The sequence below is a fragment of the Dendropsophus ebraccatus genome, chromosome 3 (genome assembly GCF_027789765.1).
Source record: "Dendropsophus ebraccatus isolate aDenEbr1 chromosome 3, aDenEbr1.pat, whole genome shotgun sequence".
In the NCBI taxonomy this organism is placed as follows: Eukaryota; Metazoa; Chordata; class Amphibia; order Anura; family Hylidae; genus Dendropsophus; species Dendropsophus ebraccatus.
In genome coordinates this window covers 167,903,104-167,919,205 of record NC_091456.1, presented here as the reverse complement: position 1 = coordinate 167,919,205, position 16,102 = coordinate 167,903,104, and the positions used below count along the sequence as shown (strand labels likewise).

The window sequence follows — 16,102 nt, the reverse complement described above, 5'->3', positions numbered from 1 at the left end:
AAAACTGTGTCTATGTCCCTTTAAGATAAAAAAGGGAAGAAAATATAAAGATAGCGGTCATTTCAGGCTATACAAACTGTATTAACAATATTTATGCTTTGTGTGTGTAAAAGAAACAAAACAAAAAAAACTTTTACAGAAAAGACGTCAAAGTAATAATATAATTGGATTTTAAACACATTTACATTAAGAAATTCAAATGGAAACAGACAAGTAACAAAGTAGTAAAAAAATTTATTGCAGTATTTTCTCCAGCAGGTATTCTCGGGATCCCTTTTTTTCGCGCCTAAAATTTCAGGGTCACTCAATACATAAAAAAAAAAAAATAATAATCTACATTTACAAAAAAAAAAAAAAAAATTTAAACAAAAATAAAATAGAACTAATAAAAAATAATCTCCTGCAGATAATGTCATAGGATACTGCATGCTCCCCTCCCACCCCAACAGAATAAATTATATGTGTTCAGAACATTCTGCCATTTTACAGCCTGGAAAAAATAATAAAATGAAAAGAAAACAAAAAACAAAAAACACTTAAAATAAAAATTGATGCTTTTCTGGAAAAAAAAAACGGGCTAAGCTAAAGAAAGCCATCCGCTGCTAGGTTAAACTCCAAGAACACTTTATTAAGAACATTAACAGACTAATTTTCAACATTCACTTGTTTATTTTTTGTAATTTTTTTTTCGCTTGTTTTTTTTTTTAAACAGAAAGTATTCTTCAAGATATAAACAAATTTTTTGTTAAACTATAATACAGTGGGAGTAAAAATGAACTGAGAAGTTTCTGCTGTACAACAGCGAAGGAAGCTCCCACGACAATGTTTTCCAAACATTTCCTTCAGGCGGCCAAGTTCCCATTCTTAACGCTTCATAAAACTGATCTTTAAATTTTTTTTTTTCCTCTCGTGTTTTTATTTTATCTCTTTTTTTTGCCAGAATGCTGAGATTTCAAGTTTATGACTGTTCTTTTTTTTGTTGTTTTTTTTTTTGTGTTTTTGTGTTTTTCCTGTAAATTTTGGCTGCAAATATACAAATGTATTATTAGCTGGAAGTCCCGTCCTTGGCTGCATACAGCGATCGTAAAGTCTGAGCAACTTTATTAGTCAGCTTATTTCCGCTCGTTAGCGCTATTTTTTTGTAAATGATGTCCGACTCTTTAATTGTATCGACCCAAGGCACAAGCTTTCGTCCGTCACGGCGTTTGGCCTCAGCCCAAGTGCCACTGTAGGAGCCCGCCATCCACTGAACGCTGAACCCATGGCTGGTTTTCTGAACTACTTTTGCAATCTGTGGCCGATCCTTGTACTTTGGACAACAAATTGCAATAACATCCTGGACATCGACCGTTTCATTCATGTGGCCTGATAGATCTGAAGAGTCTGATAACCTTTTCGATTTTCTTAACTATAAATGTTGCAGGTGGGGAAAAAAAAGCGGGAAAAAAACAAACTTAACTTGCACAGGTCAAGAGTTATGGATAGAACAAAGTAGTCTAAACCCCAGGCACCGTGGTGAGTTTTCCAGCACACACACAATCCAATCTGTGGGATGCATTGTAACCACCAGTGCCTAGGGGGGAGTGTCGGGTCTTTAATGTGTACCACCAATTATTTTATTTTTTATTTTTTGTAAATTTCTACCGCATTCCAAAAAAAACCAAAACCTTTAATGTGTTACAAAATCATAGCAAGAAAATAGGGACAGAATAGAAGAGGAAATCTAAATTAAAATTACCTTTTACTTTGGATAAATCTCAATTTCTACGTTTTTTTTTGCCTTTTCCGCTAAACCCTTTCTACAAAAAAAGATGTATAAAAGGTTAAGTCTAGCTACAAAATAGCTTCTTACCCCCACAGCAAAATGACTTCATGAAATCGCCCTGACTCAAAAAGACCACAGCACAGGGACCAAACAACCATATTCACTTAGAGATGAGCCAACCTGACAACGGTTCAGGTTCGCACCAACCCGAATGATCGGCATTTGAATTGATTCGCCTGGAGGTGTTGGATGTAGCCCAAGGACTGCCTGGAAAACATGGATACAGCCAATGGCCATACCCATGTTTTCCAAGTAGTCCATGGGCTGCATCCACCTGCTCAGGCAGCAGGATTCAAATGCAGATTGTTTGGTTTGGTGCAAACCTGAACTTTTGTCAGGTTGGCCCAGCTCTAATATTCACATGTCATCCCTTATAGAACACAGGCACAAGGACATACATCAGGCTTTTCCGGGGAAGTTTGGTGACATTTTACAAAACAAACACAGTATTTTTTTTTTGGTGGGGGTGGGGGAGTTACATAACACCTGATGCATTTAAGACAAGGTCAGGTTGCTGCAGGAAAGTACCTCGCAGTTTTGTACGATGTACGTCCCTTCAGAATAGGGTTGGAGATTATCAAAGTCGCCAATTGTGAAAGTTTTTTTTTTTTTTTTTTTTTTTGTTTATTTCCTCTCTATATGGGTTAAGAATATAGGAATTCTATCATACACGCCAACACTCTAAAGTGGGGGGCATGAAACAGGCTGTTCGCTTTGTGTTACGTTTTATAAAAAGGGAAAAGCCTGTCACAGACCAGAAGTCTAAAAGAACAAAAAATAAAAAGCCAAGAAGGGGGGGGGGGGGGAGGAAAAATGAAAAAAAAAAAAAAAAAAAAAAAGTGTAACGTCCCCCGGTCTGTATTCTGATCAGTGCTGTGGTAAGTAAAGGTTTCTCACAACTACCTCTGTTGTTAGAGTAGCCAGCATGACACGGGTGGTCTGCGCGTCATCTTTTCTAACAACAAAGGGTTAAAACTGATCATAGAGACCCAGGTAAGAGGTAATTTGGAGGTAAATGAAGCCTTGGCCGCTGACCATGCATACAACATAAATTAGTGGGAAAATAACACGAAGGAGCTTGCTGGCAAAGAAGCAAGGAAAGCTTGGAGGCTTAGGAGGTAAGAAGCTAGCAACAGACCAAGAGGTGTGAAGGACAAAGCGGAAAGAGCAGGGGGTTCATTTTAAAGACCAAAACTCATACACTCAGGAAACAGAGCAGCGAGGCATCCCAAAGGCTTGGATTACCCTAGACACACACCCTATTCACATGCAAAATACCCCCCCCCCCCACGCCCCTTACCCCAGTATATCATACACAACAATTATACTACAACAATGATACTGTACAGGATTAGTAATCTACATGCACAAAGATCACTGGCTGCTGTAAAGAACACGCAGGGCGGCCTATACAGCAGCAGCAGCAATGGTTCAGCCCACATGTCTGCACACAGTGGAAGCAACACACAGTGTCACTAGACGGAGGCTTATTTTAGGGACATTAATCTGAGCTTTGACTGGGTGCAGGAGATATTGATTTCATGATCAATACAGAAGCATTGAAGCTAGTTCGGTGTTACTTACCCCTGACGTGCCCCCAGCTTTCTCCTCCCCGTCACTTTCCTCTTCCTCAGTTTCAGCCACGTTATTTTTAGGGCTGTTACCTCCAAGCAAATTGGTAATGGCTTTGTTTCGAGCATCCGTGCTAGCAGACACCTCTCCTTCTTCCTCTTCCTCGTCAGGGTCCAAATGTTCCATGAGTAACTTGAACTAATGAAAAAAAGAAAGGAAAAAAAATGTAAAAACAAAGGCAAAGTGGTCGCAGAATAAACCAGTCTTGGGCAAAGGTCAGAAACACAAGAAAATATTACTTTACTGAAAGAGTAGTAGATGCTTGGAACAAACTTCCAGCAGATGCGGTTGGTAAATCTACAAAAACTAAATGTAAACCTGCCTGGTATATACATATATCTATTATCTAAGATAACAAAGGAATTACTAATAGGGCAGACTAAATGGACTGGGGGGGGGGGGGGATTCTTCTGCCGACAACCTTTTATATTTCTTTACAAATCATAACTGCCCATAGTCACACATGGTTGTTAGAGAAGGGGGTTGGAGAGGTTCAGTGCTTTGGACTGTGGACTTGTTAGAAGGGACTATTAAAGGGATTTTCCAGCATTTAAAAAGTTTATATGTATTGCTGCACTTCTCGATAAACATGTTATGCTTACCTCTCCACGCTCACCGGTGTCCTGATGCGGCCTTTTAGGTCTCCCCCGCTGACTGCAGCCGCACTACTTCTGAAATCACTGGTCGCAGCGCTTTCCCATCTCAGTCAGTAATTGGCTGAGCAGGCTGTCACTCTCCAGACAAGTTTGTCTTGGAAGTAGCGGAGTTGCAGTCAGCTGTGGACACCTGAGAGGCCATATTGGGAAACCAGGGGGAAAGCAGAGGGGAAGCATAACATGCTTATTATGTTTACCAATAGGGTAGCAATATAACAGCCCGATAAGGGGGATCAAGGATTAGAAAATCTGCTTTATCCAGAAACAGTGCACTTACGTCCAAATATTGTTTTGCAATCGTCCTCTTGATGTCATCATTAATCTTGTTGCTGGACATGTCCCTCTTAAGAAATTCCAGGGTCTGCTTGGGGTGAAAGTGGACTCCCGATTTCCTGTTTATAGCTTTATCGTAAACCTTTGCAGACTCCGATGGTGAATACTTCTGAATTTTACTGGAGGGAGAAAAAAAAATGTTGTTACAAAGAACGATCATTGAACAACTTAAAACATATGTCCGCTTTCTTAGAGAAACAGTTCCTCTGCTGTCCCCAGGTTGGGTGTGGGTTTTGTAGCTCTGTTTCACAGAGGTGAATGGAGCTCTATTGTAATACCAAACACAACCTGAGGACAAGGGTGGCACTGTCTTTTGCAGGCAGCTGTGCTTTACATAATCCAAGATAACTCCTTCAGGAAGAATGTAAACCTTGTCTTGATACTTACCTATCAGAGAATCCACAGAGGTTCTTCAAATGCTGCTTCAGCATCAGAAGTAAGAGGATTCCTTGTGAAGCATTTGCAAATTCAATAAGTGGGGCAGCGTCATCTGGCAGACAGTTCAGGACATTATCTATGTCATCCTCTGCATCAGAATCAGACTCTGAGGCCGCCCGCCGTCTCGATCTTCTCCTTGGCTTCACCACCTCCTCCTCGCTTTCACTGTCGCTCTCTTCATCCTCTGACTCTGCCTTGGGTTTCTTCTTGCTCTTCCCACCTTTTACCATAGACTGAAAAGTAAATAAGTTAACAATTATTACAACAGAAGATTCCAGACCAACCAAGCACATTGGTTTCTGTAAGACACTTACCTCTCTAAATGACTGCAAAAGATTACTACCCGAGACAGATAATGTGATGTCTATGTGATGCATAATGAACAGTGGCTCCTCCTGACTTTGATATGGAAAACAGGCTAGATTGTCTGCTATATACAAAAGCATAGTCACTTCCGTTTTCTGTAAAAGAAATATAAAACATGATCATTCAGGTTCAGTTCTACAGATTCTCTTATTCTGTGACCCTATGTTAATTTTTTTTACACTCAGGGAGAGGATATATACTGACAGGCTGTTTGGGCCTTAGACTCATGTCCACACACCAGGGATTGAAGCGCCACAATACCAACCACAAAAAGGGGGGTGTGGAGAAATCATAAGATAAGTTTACTTATCTATCCTTGTGCACCATAGCGCCGCTCCAGGGTCTAACTGAAAGCAGTCTGCAGCTCCTCCAGCTGCATTGTCACGATTGCACACCCCAGTCACTGAATAACGGAGCATGCAATCGCTCAGCCGGGCCATGATGTTGCAGCTGGAAGAGCTGGATACATGAGGTACCCGCATTCCAGCAGAGAACGACAGCCAGCGGCCACCTGCGAGTCCTGAAAACAGCGCTATGGAGGCACTGGGTGAGGTAAGTATACATTGTTTATTAATTTCATGCAACCCCCTGCTGGCCTGTGTGTTTTTATTTTCATGGGAATTTCCATTTAAGGGCCAGGCATCACTATAACAATGAGGAAAAATAAAAGTGCACCTTTAAGTGCTTGGAATCGAATGAAAGTTTGTAAGTGTGACTGTAATAATGATATAAGTGATTACAATAATAGAGCCAAGGGATACATTTGTTGGGGGAAACCGATACAATTGAGTGGAGGCTCTAGTACCCTGTTGGGGCCTGCATCCTGGATTCAAGATGACATACAGTTGGACATGGATACAGGTTCTATATGGCGACCTGCAGCACATGTTACAACTGAGCTTGTAGATCCACACACTTGTAAGGCTGCCCCACAAATGCCAAGGAAGTGGTACAATCTGGAAGAGAGATTCCCGGAAACCCATGTGCGGGAGGGGGGAGCATTATCCTGCAGCTGCTAACCATGAGAGAGAACACACATGGCCACAGGAGGTCCTGTATATGGTATATGCAGATCACTGAGCTATAAGTGTCCTTGTATCACCCCTAGGACTAACGGCTGTTCTATGTAACCAGCAGGGGGCAGTGTGCCTCACATATCCACTGCTTCTAACAGCGATCCTGTTTCAATCTAATAAGTCGTCCCTACCAAAATAAGTTAGCTGGGCAAAATGCAGACCTTGAGCGTGTAGCCTCAGAGCGGCTTTATATGTGGATGTAATTTTATGCCTTCTTGCAGTAAGACGCAGTGTCTACTCACACATCTGTAATCCCTTACGTACGCTGCATGCTGAGTTGTGCAGAGGCCTGACATTTTTAGCTGGGAACATCATTACTTTTTTTGTTGCTGTTGTTGGACAGTGAGTCACATGTCCCATCACATGGCCAGCATTAAGTGGTTTTGATCAGTAGGAATTTGTTTGGAAACTAAATGGCTTTGATCAGTAGCTTCTACAGACTAAATAAGACCATACCGCAGCATCATCAAACAGGTTGAGCAATGCGATGAGGAAGGCTCGTCTGTGCTGGCGGTTCGACCGGATCATTGAATAGAGGTGGGAGCACAGGGCGCTGGTGGTCTCATCTTGCCGGAAGCCACGCACCATACGCTTGGGGTCGGAAGTAATTGCCTGCTGCACCAGGTAGGACATCTTGATGCCTGCTACCGCTTTCATCTGGGAGAAACAACAAGGAACAATAAATCACTAAGTTAGTGGCCACTGAGATAAGAGCGTACTGTAGAGGGGAAGCACTCACGTGGATGAATCCAGTGTATTTCTTGTCTATCTCCACCAGTTGCTGATCGGCTTTGTTCCGCATGGATGGCTCAGGGTCAGTCCCCATTGCAATCAGATATGGCACACACTAAAATCAGGAAAAATTAAGATATTCTTATTAGGGGGCATTATGAGAGATCCTATAACCAACCACATATTGGCTTATATGTTTTGCAAGTAAGAAAATTACTTCAGGGCTCTGATTTAGTCAATGACCGTAACGTATGGCGTACCTGCACAGGATGGATGAGACCCTGGTTTAGCGTCAATGCTATGACATTGAGAGCAAAGTGCCGGACACTTGACTGCTTGTGAAAGAACGACTCCAAAACCTGTTTGAGGTAAAGCTGCATAATGGAGCTGCTCATCCCTGAGGAAATGTCGCCCATCTCCTTGAGGTCTTCCTGTTTTGAAACTTTTTTCCCTATAAAGCAGATTCAGGAGATCATTAAATGTCACTGCCAACACAAACTGCATACAATACATATTATATTCGGCAAATCCTACAGATATCAAACCATCAACAGAAGTAGAATTAGCGACTTGTCCTGAGCCCTGACATTAAATGGGGTACTCCGGGCCGGGGGGTATTTTTGAGGATCGCCGGGGAGGGGGTGGAAATTGAAGCCGGAGGTCACTTACCTCCCCCGTTCCAGCGCCGGTGCTCGGATCACGCCCCCCGGGACTCCCGCCCCATGGCCGCTTCCTTGTCAGAGCTGCCGCATGAGACGTGATGTCTCAAGGCAGCTCTGCCATTCAGCATCTGAGATCCCCTGGCCCGGAGTACCCCTTTAAAAAGGGGTGAAAACATGGCTGCTTTCTTCCAGAAACAGCACCTCTCTAGTCCTCAGGTTGGTTGTGGGTTTTGCAGCTCAGTTCATTAGAAGTTAATGGAGCAGAATTGTAATACCACACATAACCTGGGGGACAGGGTGCAGTTTTTGCAAGAAAGTGGCATGGCATTTTCCAACTCTGGATAACCGCTTTTAAGACTATCCCTGTACGGTCAGCATAATATAGGCATGCTTAGGTTATTGTTAGAGCTTTACTAGAAAGACTATCCACTTACAGTCCCTGTCGGCTTGCTGCATACGAGTGTCTTCCTCTTGTAGGTAAGTCTGGAGATTTTTCAGAACTTGAATCTTTAAGTTCACCGAGGAGTTCTTGTCGGAGAGAATATTATTGTACAAGTTTTTCACCTCCACTTCAAACATGAGAATTGGATGCTGAATGAATGAAAATCCTAAAAATAAAAAAAATAAAACATTGCAAAAGGTTACGACATTAAACTGCTAAACCCATAGACGGCAGATACAGAAAGGTTTTTACAGGTGAATTCTGCATAACACAAAGACATAGCGCTTAGGCAATAATACGTTGTTCCTGTCCTAATCCTAAAAATAGTTGTTTTTTTTTGGTACCTTCTCTCTAACTACTCTCTGTGAAACTCGTGGTCAGAAAGCAGTAATACGCAGGGCACTAAGGCTCAAAGTGTTATGAATATAAAGGCAATAAAATACTCTCTCACCGAGTCCAATAATGGCTTTAGTTTGCACTTCCTCATCCGAATGTTTGGTAAAGTACAAGAGCAACTCCAAAACCTTGTCCTTGATGTTGACCTGTGACACAAATGTAAAGTGCAGCATTAGAACTGGTTTTCTCCCTGGTCTGATCCCTCAATGTCTTGATTTCACTTACACTTACTTTGCTGCTACCCTTGAAATCTTCTTGATCGAAATCAAAGTGTCGACAGAGAGCCCCGACGGTGAAGAGTGAGCGCAGGAGGGCCGGCTTGTTGGTGGTCAGGACTGTGCTGTTAGGGTCTTCTTGATGCTCAGTTTTTAACTTTATTAGAGCACCTAGGAAAACAAATCACAATAGATTTTATATATTTTTATTCCTCTACAGAAATGTAATGCTAAACATTCATCAAGGGTGTTGTGCCTATTTTTTGATAAATACGTTTTTTTGCGCACATTATTTGGACTGAGCACTATTTATGAAAAAGGATTCAACCAGCAAATATTTTTTAGAAGCATTTTGGGTAATCGCCAAATTTATAATTTGTGTAAAAAAAAAAAAAAAAAAAATCCCCCAAAAAGGTGCAGGCCTATGTCTGGTTAGCAGCAATTATTTTTATTCACAAATTTGTGAATATTTAGAAAATTAGTCCCATCTCTGCTAGGATAAAAAAACTAATACTCTGTAGAAAAATTTCACATTTTAGACTTAAACGGTAAATGTCCCCAACGTTGAGGGATTTACAATACAACTATGCTATGACAGTTTTACAGAATGGTTTTGCAATAATAAAAATCCAGCTGTTAAACCACCATATGCGTATAATAAAATTTATATAGAATAGTTTGTCCAAAGGTAGATATTGCATAACACCGGAGCCTTATTGGGACAGGTACATTCATAAGCTGTTCCTACCAAAAAATTACATGGGAACATACAAGCAAACTTACCATAATATCTATTAAAACAGGCCCAGACAAACTTGTAATTCTGTGTTACTTTGTTTACCACGGCCCCGAGACAGCTCACACAGTGCTGTACCACCTGCAAGATTAAAAAAAACAGACTTTAGTATCCAGAGAGAAATACTACCCATAAACAACCAAAATGCAAGTGTAAAGCCTACAAACCAAGTCCCTATTGATCTCAATGGGAAATAATGTAACATCATTTATATTGCACACCTAACATGTGAAATCTGGTTTAAAGTCTTCACTATTTATTCCGAATAAATTTTAAATCAAAAACATGAAGCTTAGAACTTCCCTTGGTCTAGTAATCTGGAGTGCACAATAGTAAGTGTCCCACCAGAAACACCTGTCTGCAGAGGATGGTTCCACGCTAGTATATTTTAGACCATGGGTCTCCAAACTGCGGCCCTTCAGCTGTTGCAAAACCACAACTCCCATCATGCCTGGACAGCTAAAGTTTTGGATTTGGCTTTCCAGGCATGATGGGAAATGTATTATTGCTACGGCTTAAGGTCCACAGTTTGGAGACTTAAGTTTTAGAACCTGTAATATTTCTATTCTGACACAGTGAAAGAGGGGAAAAAAAAAAAAAAAACTCCACTATTTTTTACGCACTAAGTCTCAAAAACAGCTCAACTAATATTTTTAGCACGCCATGTTTGTGCATTAACCACTTCCCACCAATTTAACAGTAATGGCCTATTCCCAGAGCCAGAAAGCGTGTCCATTCGGGAGCGTTATATACTCCCATAATAGAAGGGGGATAAAGACGACATGTAATTTACAAGAACTTACCGTCATGCCATACTTGATGATGAGTTTCATGAGATCCTCCTCTATGGTGGCGAGAAACGTCTCGCTCGGATGTTCCATTAGTGGCACAACCAGCTCCAGGATTTTCGCTACATTGCATATTACCATGAAATCATTCTGGGTCTGTGAAAACAAATCAAGATTTAGGTAAACAGACCTCTCCTGCAGGCCAACCTAAAAGAGGTCTGTAATCCAACACTTCCAGGATACTTACACTACATTTAGTGGTGAGGTATGGCTGCATGGTCATGGCGTGTTTTACCATCAACTGAGGCCTGATTTTGCTAAACAAGAACAAAGTGGTGATGCAGGCAACCAGACGTCCAGAATTCACCCCTCTACTATCCGAATCTAGGAGGTGTAAAAAAAAAAAAAAAAAAAAAAAAAAAAAAGATATTAAAAAAAGAAATTTTTCCTAAACAAAGCTGATTTTGCTCAATGTCTTAACACAATAAGCTCAGGGTCCACATACCAGCCATGGACTCCTCATACTTGAGAATGTGTTCAACCAGGTTGTCCACCAATTGTGTACAGGCTTTTTTCACAGGTTTGTACGAGGCATCTTCTTCTGATTTTAAAAGCTGAAAGATTAAAGATATGATGCAAATTATTCTCTTTAGGAGCAACTCCCATTGTCACAGAGATCTGAGCGGCTTTTATACTTACATTTTGTAGTAGTTGTTCAAACCAGTCGTATCCAGTGTCCCGACAAGCAGCAACCTAAAGAAAGATACATCAGAGCCCATGTAAATGAACACAACACGTGTGTTTCTGAGCAATGCTTAGGCTTTGTTTACACCAATAAAATGCACATGTCGACACTGAAAGGCTACACGTTCTTACCACATCTGTTATATTCAAGATTTTCCTGGTCATCGCTGCTTTATCTTTTTCTGGGGTCGGTGTGAACCAGAGTTTCTGGAATGTCTCATTCACCAATTTCTAACAAGGAATAATGCAAGAATATGTCAGTGTTCAGACTATATGTGGCTGGTCACACAGTTATACAACTAGTGCAATAAGCAGAAGGAAATATCTTCTACATTTAGAACAGTGTCTTCCTATCATCAATGACAATGCAGCAGACATGAAAAGCTTTTAGACATGCAGCCACGACATATCTTACCTTAATGCCTTCTTCATCATTCACTCTGCGGATCATCTTGACACACATCTCTGTAATTTTTGGAAACGTTGGTTGCTCCAAGCAGATATCTCGTAAGATCTTAATTACTCTCTTCCTTACACTGATACCAGTGTCCTGCACAGAAATGACACACATGTAATAAATGTATAGAGAGTCCTATCCAAACCGACCATTAGTCCACACACTGTCCATAATCACCCACTAAAAGACCAATTATTATGGAGGTTATCCAGGACTAAATAAACATGGCTTCCAGAAACAGCACTACTCTTGTCCGGTTTGGTTTGGGTGTGGGTTTTGCAGCGCTATTCCATTTAAGTTAATGGGGCTCAATTGTAATTTTACACGCAACCTGAGGACAGGGTTTGCGCTGTTTTTGCAAAAAAAGTAGCTGTGTTTTTCTAATCCTGGATAACCCCTTTAATGCACTTTTGGGTGGGCCTCCCTTAACTAGATTGACTATAATCTAAACATGTTTTAATATGATTAACATACAAATGTTTTTCAAAGGGATAGCAGCTGATGCCCCCATAGTTATTAAGGCTACACATACCCACACTGTGACCACTGAGTTTTCATGTATTTGCGACAAACACTTACCAGTATCCTCTCAACAAGCATGTCATAATACTGCTCAGCAAGCTGAGGTCTGCACAGCACAAATCGTCCCAACAACTCCACAGCAGCTTCTCGTACACTGGTCGAGTTGTCCATCAGTCTCCCGTGAACTCCTCGCTGCATATCCAACTATAAGAGGAGGCAACACAAAAATTAGCAAGTGAAGTAAAACAAGGTAATAATTCAATTTCCTGCAATACAACCCAAAACCTTACCCTAGCAAGAATGCTCGGATCTACAGCAACAACTTCTGACAAACACTTCATGGCTTTCGTTCGGACAGCAATTGCATTCTCCCCTAGTACCCGCAGAATCTGCAACACACAAAGTAAGACCATCAAGTATTGGTAATAAATGAGGCCCTGAAACCACATGACATAGAATATGGCCAAGAAAGTGGGGTGAAAAGCTTCAGCTGTAGTTTGGCCAACATTACCTGGGTCAAATAAATATCAAAACTCTGGGCAAACGGCCTCATAGAGGCCAAGTATCGCACGATCAAACAAGCATCATCATAGTCAACTGTGTCAGAACTTGACCTAGAGGGAAAAAAAAAAAAAAAACTATGAGAACTCCGCCACCAAATGAAGCCAGAAAGTTACGCTATTTGTGTGGCTTACTTCAAAGTGCTAAACTGTGACGGTGCTGTTTTAATGATGCTGCGGAGGAATTTTTTACGTTTTTCTGCTCGCTGCATGATCTCTCCTGTGGACTCGACCTCTTTTGCATGGTGTCCTCCTTCAGAGTCCTCATCCTTTTGGGATTTCATGGCTTTCTCTGTCTCCATTGTAGTGTCCCGGAACCACTGTGCTATATAGAACTTTCGAGAGAACTGAGGAAAATGGGGGAAAAAAGGTGTGTTATGGCCAGAAAAACATCTACCTGTGTATTACAGCTTCATCTGAAGAGCCCTAAATGATTCTATGCAACAAATCTTACCACTAGAGATGGATCTGTCTCGGTGTTCTCCTCGAGGTAATCCAATAGGGCCTTCTGGAGCTGCTGAATCTCATCTTCACCTTCAGGGGCCTGTAATGATAGAAGATGAAATGGTCAAAAGTTGTAGTCATCAAAATGAACAGGTTGTTAAGTCTGAAGGCTATACAATAAATAAAAGAAATATTATTGAATGTAATTTAAGTTTATTCCACATGCACCAAAGTATTTCTACAGCAAGGAAATTCTCAAGGTACAAATATGTTTAACACAGCCTATACCCATGGTATCTGTGTGCCCCAATAAGACGCACGAGAAAAAACACATTTCTCATAACATTCCTTTTAATTTTGCTACATCTACAAAAAAAAGTATAATCTATAAATATACACTTTACCACTAGAGGGCATTCCTCCAAAGCCATTGTCGTGCCCTATATTTTTTCTACACACTATTTTACCCAAAACACATTTATCCTTATTAAAAAAAAGGGTTAGATAGGGTGTGTCATATAAACAAGCCTGTTTTCTGGCTGAAATGCTCACCTGCTTTAGTATCCGGTCAATAGATCCTTGGTCCATCTTGCTGGTAACTGCATCTTTCCTGAGCCGTGCTGCTACCGTACCTAAGTAGTCCAACGAAGCCACACGTAGGGCCATCTCTGTAGACTTGTTACTAAACTGATGAACCTAATGCGAGCAATAACATTTTATAGTTGAGGAGTCTTATAAACATAGTTAATAGACAATTGTTAACATAACTGTCATCATTCGATAACGCAATCTCAATAGGATAAAAACTTACCAAGAGCCGACCGAGCAAACTCAGCAAGAGTTCAGCAGCTGGCCACTCGGGCTTGTTAACAGTAGACAGAAGATCCTGAACAAAGTTTTCAAATAGGGGCCTGTAGTCCTCTTCCCCCTGCTTACTGCCGCACCTGTAAGACCAAGCCATTAGAAGACATGCAAACTACAGAGGTGCACATTAAACCTAGGGAAGTGCATCTAGTTCCTTACAGTACACAATAAAAATATAAAGCCTTCCATACTCACTTTTTGAGAAAAATAGATAGAAAATTTTGTGCAGTCCGCATGGCGGTTTCATAGGAGTTGGTAATAAAGACATCTTGGTCAATCTGAGAAAAGAAATGCAGACAGGTAAGAATGGTGGGACAGCACCTCCACACCAAACCTGCTTCAGTAAACTCCAAGATGTCTTACCTTTTTGTTTGATTCATCTTCTGTATTGTCTCTATCAGACGGAAGGTGCACCACACACTGGATGAGCTGTAAGACCAGTGCGGTTACCATTTGTATGTACATGGATTCCCCTTCATCATCGCTGCTGTTTAACCTGTAGTAGCAGAATTCAAGTCCTTAATATCAGCAGATTAAGACGCAGTCAAAGCATCAGATGATGGATTCTCCATAAACTAGTCACATCTATCAGCACTAGAGAAGCAGACAGGAACCCTGACCTTACAACACTGGTACACACACCCTTCTAACAATACCCATGGTATCTGTGTCCCCCAATAAGACGCACGAGAAATATGCTTTCAATGAGACAACACGCACCTAAAATTCCTTAAACTTCTTTTACTTGTTGGCAGTCTTGCGAGAGAGGTGAACAGCTCCTCCAAAATCAGCTGCCTGTGTTTTTCGTACCTAGAAAATACCTATGAGAAATGCAGAAAGCAAATGAGCTACAGATCCAGAGGTTGGGCAAACACTGCCGACACTAAGAAATCTGCAGACGTGTGTTACAGACTACTTTACCGTTGTATTTACTCCAAGTCAAATTGTAGCCCATCTGGCATGACAAGGAGACCTTATACTACATAGTAAACCTGTATAACAGCAGACTAACATTCAAAACAATACAGATAGTGTGCCCAATATTTTTCTATAATGTTTAAAGGGTTTATACAGGAGAGAAAAAGGACAGCAACTTACTTGCAAAAACAGCACCACCCCTACCCCTAGGTGGTTTGTGGTATTGCAAATTGGAAATAGGTGTCATACTTAGAAACTACTCTACACTAAAAAATCATGGTGCTTCTTACCGCAGTGACCAGCTTGATAGCACACAGTTGCAACTCGCTGACATTTTCCACAAAGAAAGGCGTAATTCCCATTGAAGACACCTGGTATATAAGGATGACAATAAGTACAACTAATGACAGGGCATACAGGCAAGATGTCAATCTGTTGTCTTAGAATTAAAACTACTGAAGTAATGCAACAAATAAAATGTGCATTACCTGCAGGATGGTGGTATCCGTAAGCAGTTGAATCTCAAGGAGTTCTGACAGGCTGGCCACGATGTCGCACACTTTGTTGTACAGCATAACTATGACCCTCTGCTTGTGGGTGGAACATTTTGCACGTTTTGCCTTTGAGCTCATCAGTCCCCCTGCACAGATAGCACAAGGCTTAATGTGACGGACACATAAAAGCACAAACTAAAACTACTAAATAGTTTTTAAAAGTGGAAATGATCACTATATAAATCGCAGTACATAACAATGAAACAGAACAGCTAAAAGGTGAAAACAAAAAATATGAGTAACATCCAAAACACTGAAATACACAATAGATATCAGTGACTCACCTCCATGGGGATCGACCCTATAGACGGGATCATACTGTGGATAAAGTGTGTTTTGTAAATGAAATTTAGTGTACTGAAGAATTCGCTCTATGACATCCTCAATATAAACCGCCTTAGGCATACTGGGGGATGTCATAATGTTCATTGCGGTCAAACAGGCATCTGCAGATTTGGTGACTCGCTCCATGATCAGATCTCGCCATAGCTTTTCCTCGTCTTCTGTATCATTGTTCTACAAAAAACAAAAAGAAAACATTGTATTGCAGAAAAGGTATGCATATGCAGTCTATATCTTTATGTTATGGCCATTAAAAGGATTAAAAACAAATACAGTAAAGACTGTCCTGCAATATACTGGTGTGGAAAGATTTATTGGGAAAGTGTGAACACTGGCTTAG

At 41.0% G+C, this 16,102-nt stretch overlaps 1 protein-coding gene across 5 annotated transcripts in view; it reads right to left on the bottom strand.

Annotated features, from left to right (window-relative positions):
• Positions 1 to 219: 219 nt before the first annotated feature.
• The window catches only part of NIPBL (NIPBL cohesin loading factor), an 87,700-nt gene continuing 71,817 nt past the window's right edge, over positions 220 to 16,102 (bottom strand). For 3 of the 5 annotated variants that reach the window (XM_069963082.1, XM_069963081.1, XM_069963084.1), the window contains exons 17-47: positions 15,705 to 15,936; positions 15,355 to 15,506; positions 15,157 to 15,237; positions 14,669 to 14,769; positions 14,312 to 14,444; positions 14,144 to 14,226; positions 13,896 to 14,028; positions 13,637 to 13,780; positions 13,095 to 13,184; positions 12,776 to 12,987; positions 12,592 to 12,694; positions 12,371 to 12,469; positions 12,138 to 12,284; positions 11,517 to 11,651; positions 11,234 to 11,332; positions 11,057 to 11,110; positions 10,863 to 10,971; positions 10,605 to 10,741; positions 10,373 to 10,513; positions 9,557 to 9,650; positions 8,784 to 8,944; positions 8,614 to 8,704; positions 8,155 to 8,328; positions 7,319 to 7,509; positions 7,066 to 7,173; positions 6,783 to 6,983; positions 5,199 to 5,345; positions 4,834 to 5,117; positions 4,391 to 4,565; positions 3,410 to 3,595; positions 220 to 1,408 (exon numbers count right to left, since the gene is read on the bottom strand). In XM_069963082.1, the coding sequence (XP_069819183.1) occupies positions 1,046 to 1,408; positions 3,410 to 3,595; positions 4,391 to 4,565; positions 4,834 to 5,117; positions 5,199 to 5,345; positions 6,783 to 6,983; positions 7,066 to 7,173; positions 7,319 to 7,509; positions 8,155 to 8,328; positions 8,614 to 8,704; positions 8,784 to 8,944; positions 9,557 to 9,650; positions 10,373 to 10,513; positions 10,605 to 10,741; positions 10,863 to 10,971; positions 11,057 to 11,110; positions 11,234 to 11,332; positions 11,517 to 11,651; positions 12,138 to 12,284; positions 12,371 to 12,469; positions 12,592 to 12,694; positions 12,776 to 12,987; positions 13,095 to 13,184; positions 13,637 to 13,780; positions 13,896 to 14,028; positions 14,144 to 14,226; positions 14,312 to 14,444; positions 14,669 to 14,769; positions 15,157 to 15,237; positions 15,355 to 15,506; positions 15,705 to 15,936 (4,560 nt within the window). In that variant the 3' untranslated portion in view covers positions 220 to 1,045. Of the gene's footprint in view, positions 1,409 to 1,738; positions 1,800 to 3,409; positions 3,596 to 4,390; positions 4,566 to 4,833; positions 5,118 to 5,198; positions 5,346 to 6,782; positions 6,984 to 7,065; positions 7,174 to 7,318; positions 7,510 to 8,154; positions 8,329 to 8,613; positions 8,705 to 8,783; positions 8,945 to 9,556; positions 9,651 to 10,372; positions 10,514 to 10,604; positions 10,742 to 10,862; positions 10,972 to 11,056; positions 11,111 to 11,233; positions 11,333 to 11,516; positions 11,652 to 12,137; positions 12,285 to 12,370; positions 12,470 to 12,591; positions 12,695 to 12,775; positions 12,988 to 13,094; positions 13,185 to 13,636; positions 13,781 to 13,895; positions 14,029 to 14,143; positions 14,227 to 14,311; positions 14,445 to 14,668; positions 14,770 to 15,156; positions 15,238 to 15,354; positions 15,507 to 15,704; positions 15,937 to 16,102 lie in introns of all 5 variants that reach the window. The other 2 variants (XM_069963085.1, XM_069963083.1) reach the window with 2 other exon arrangements.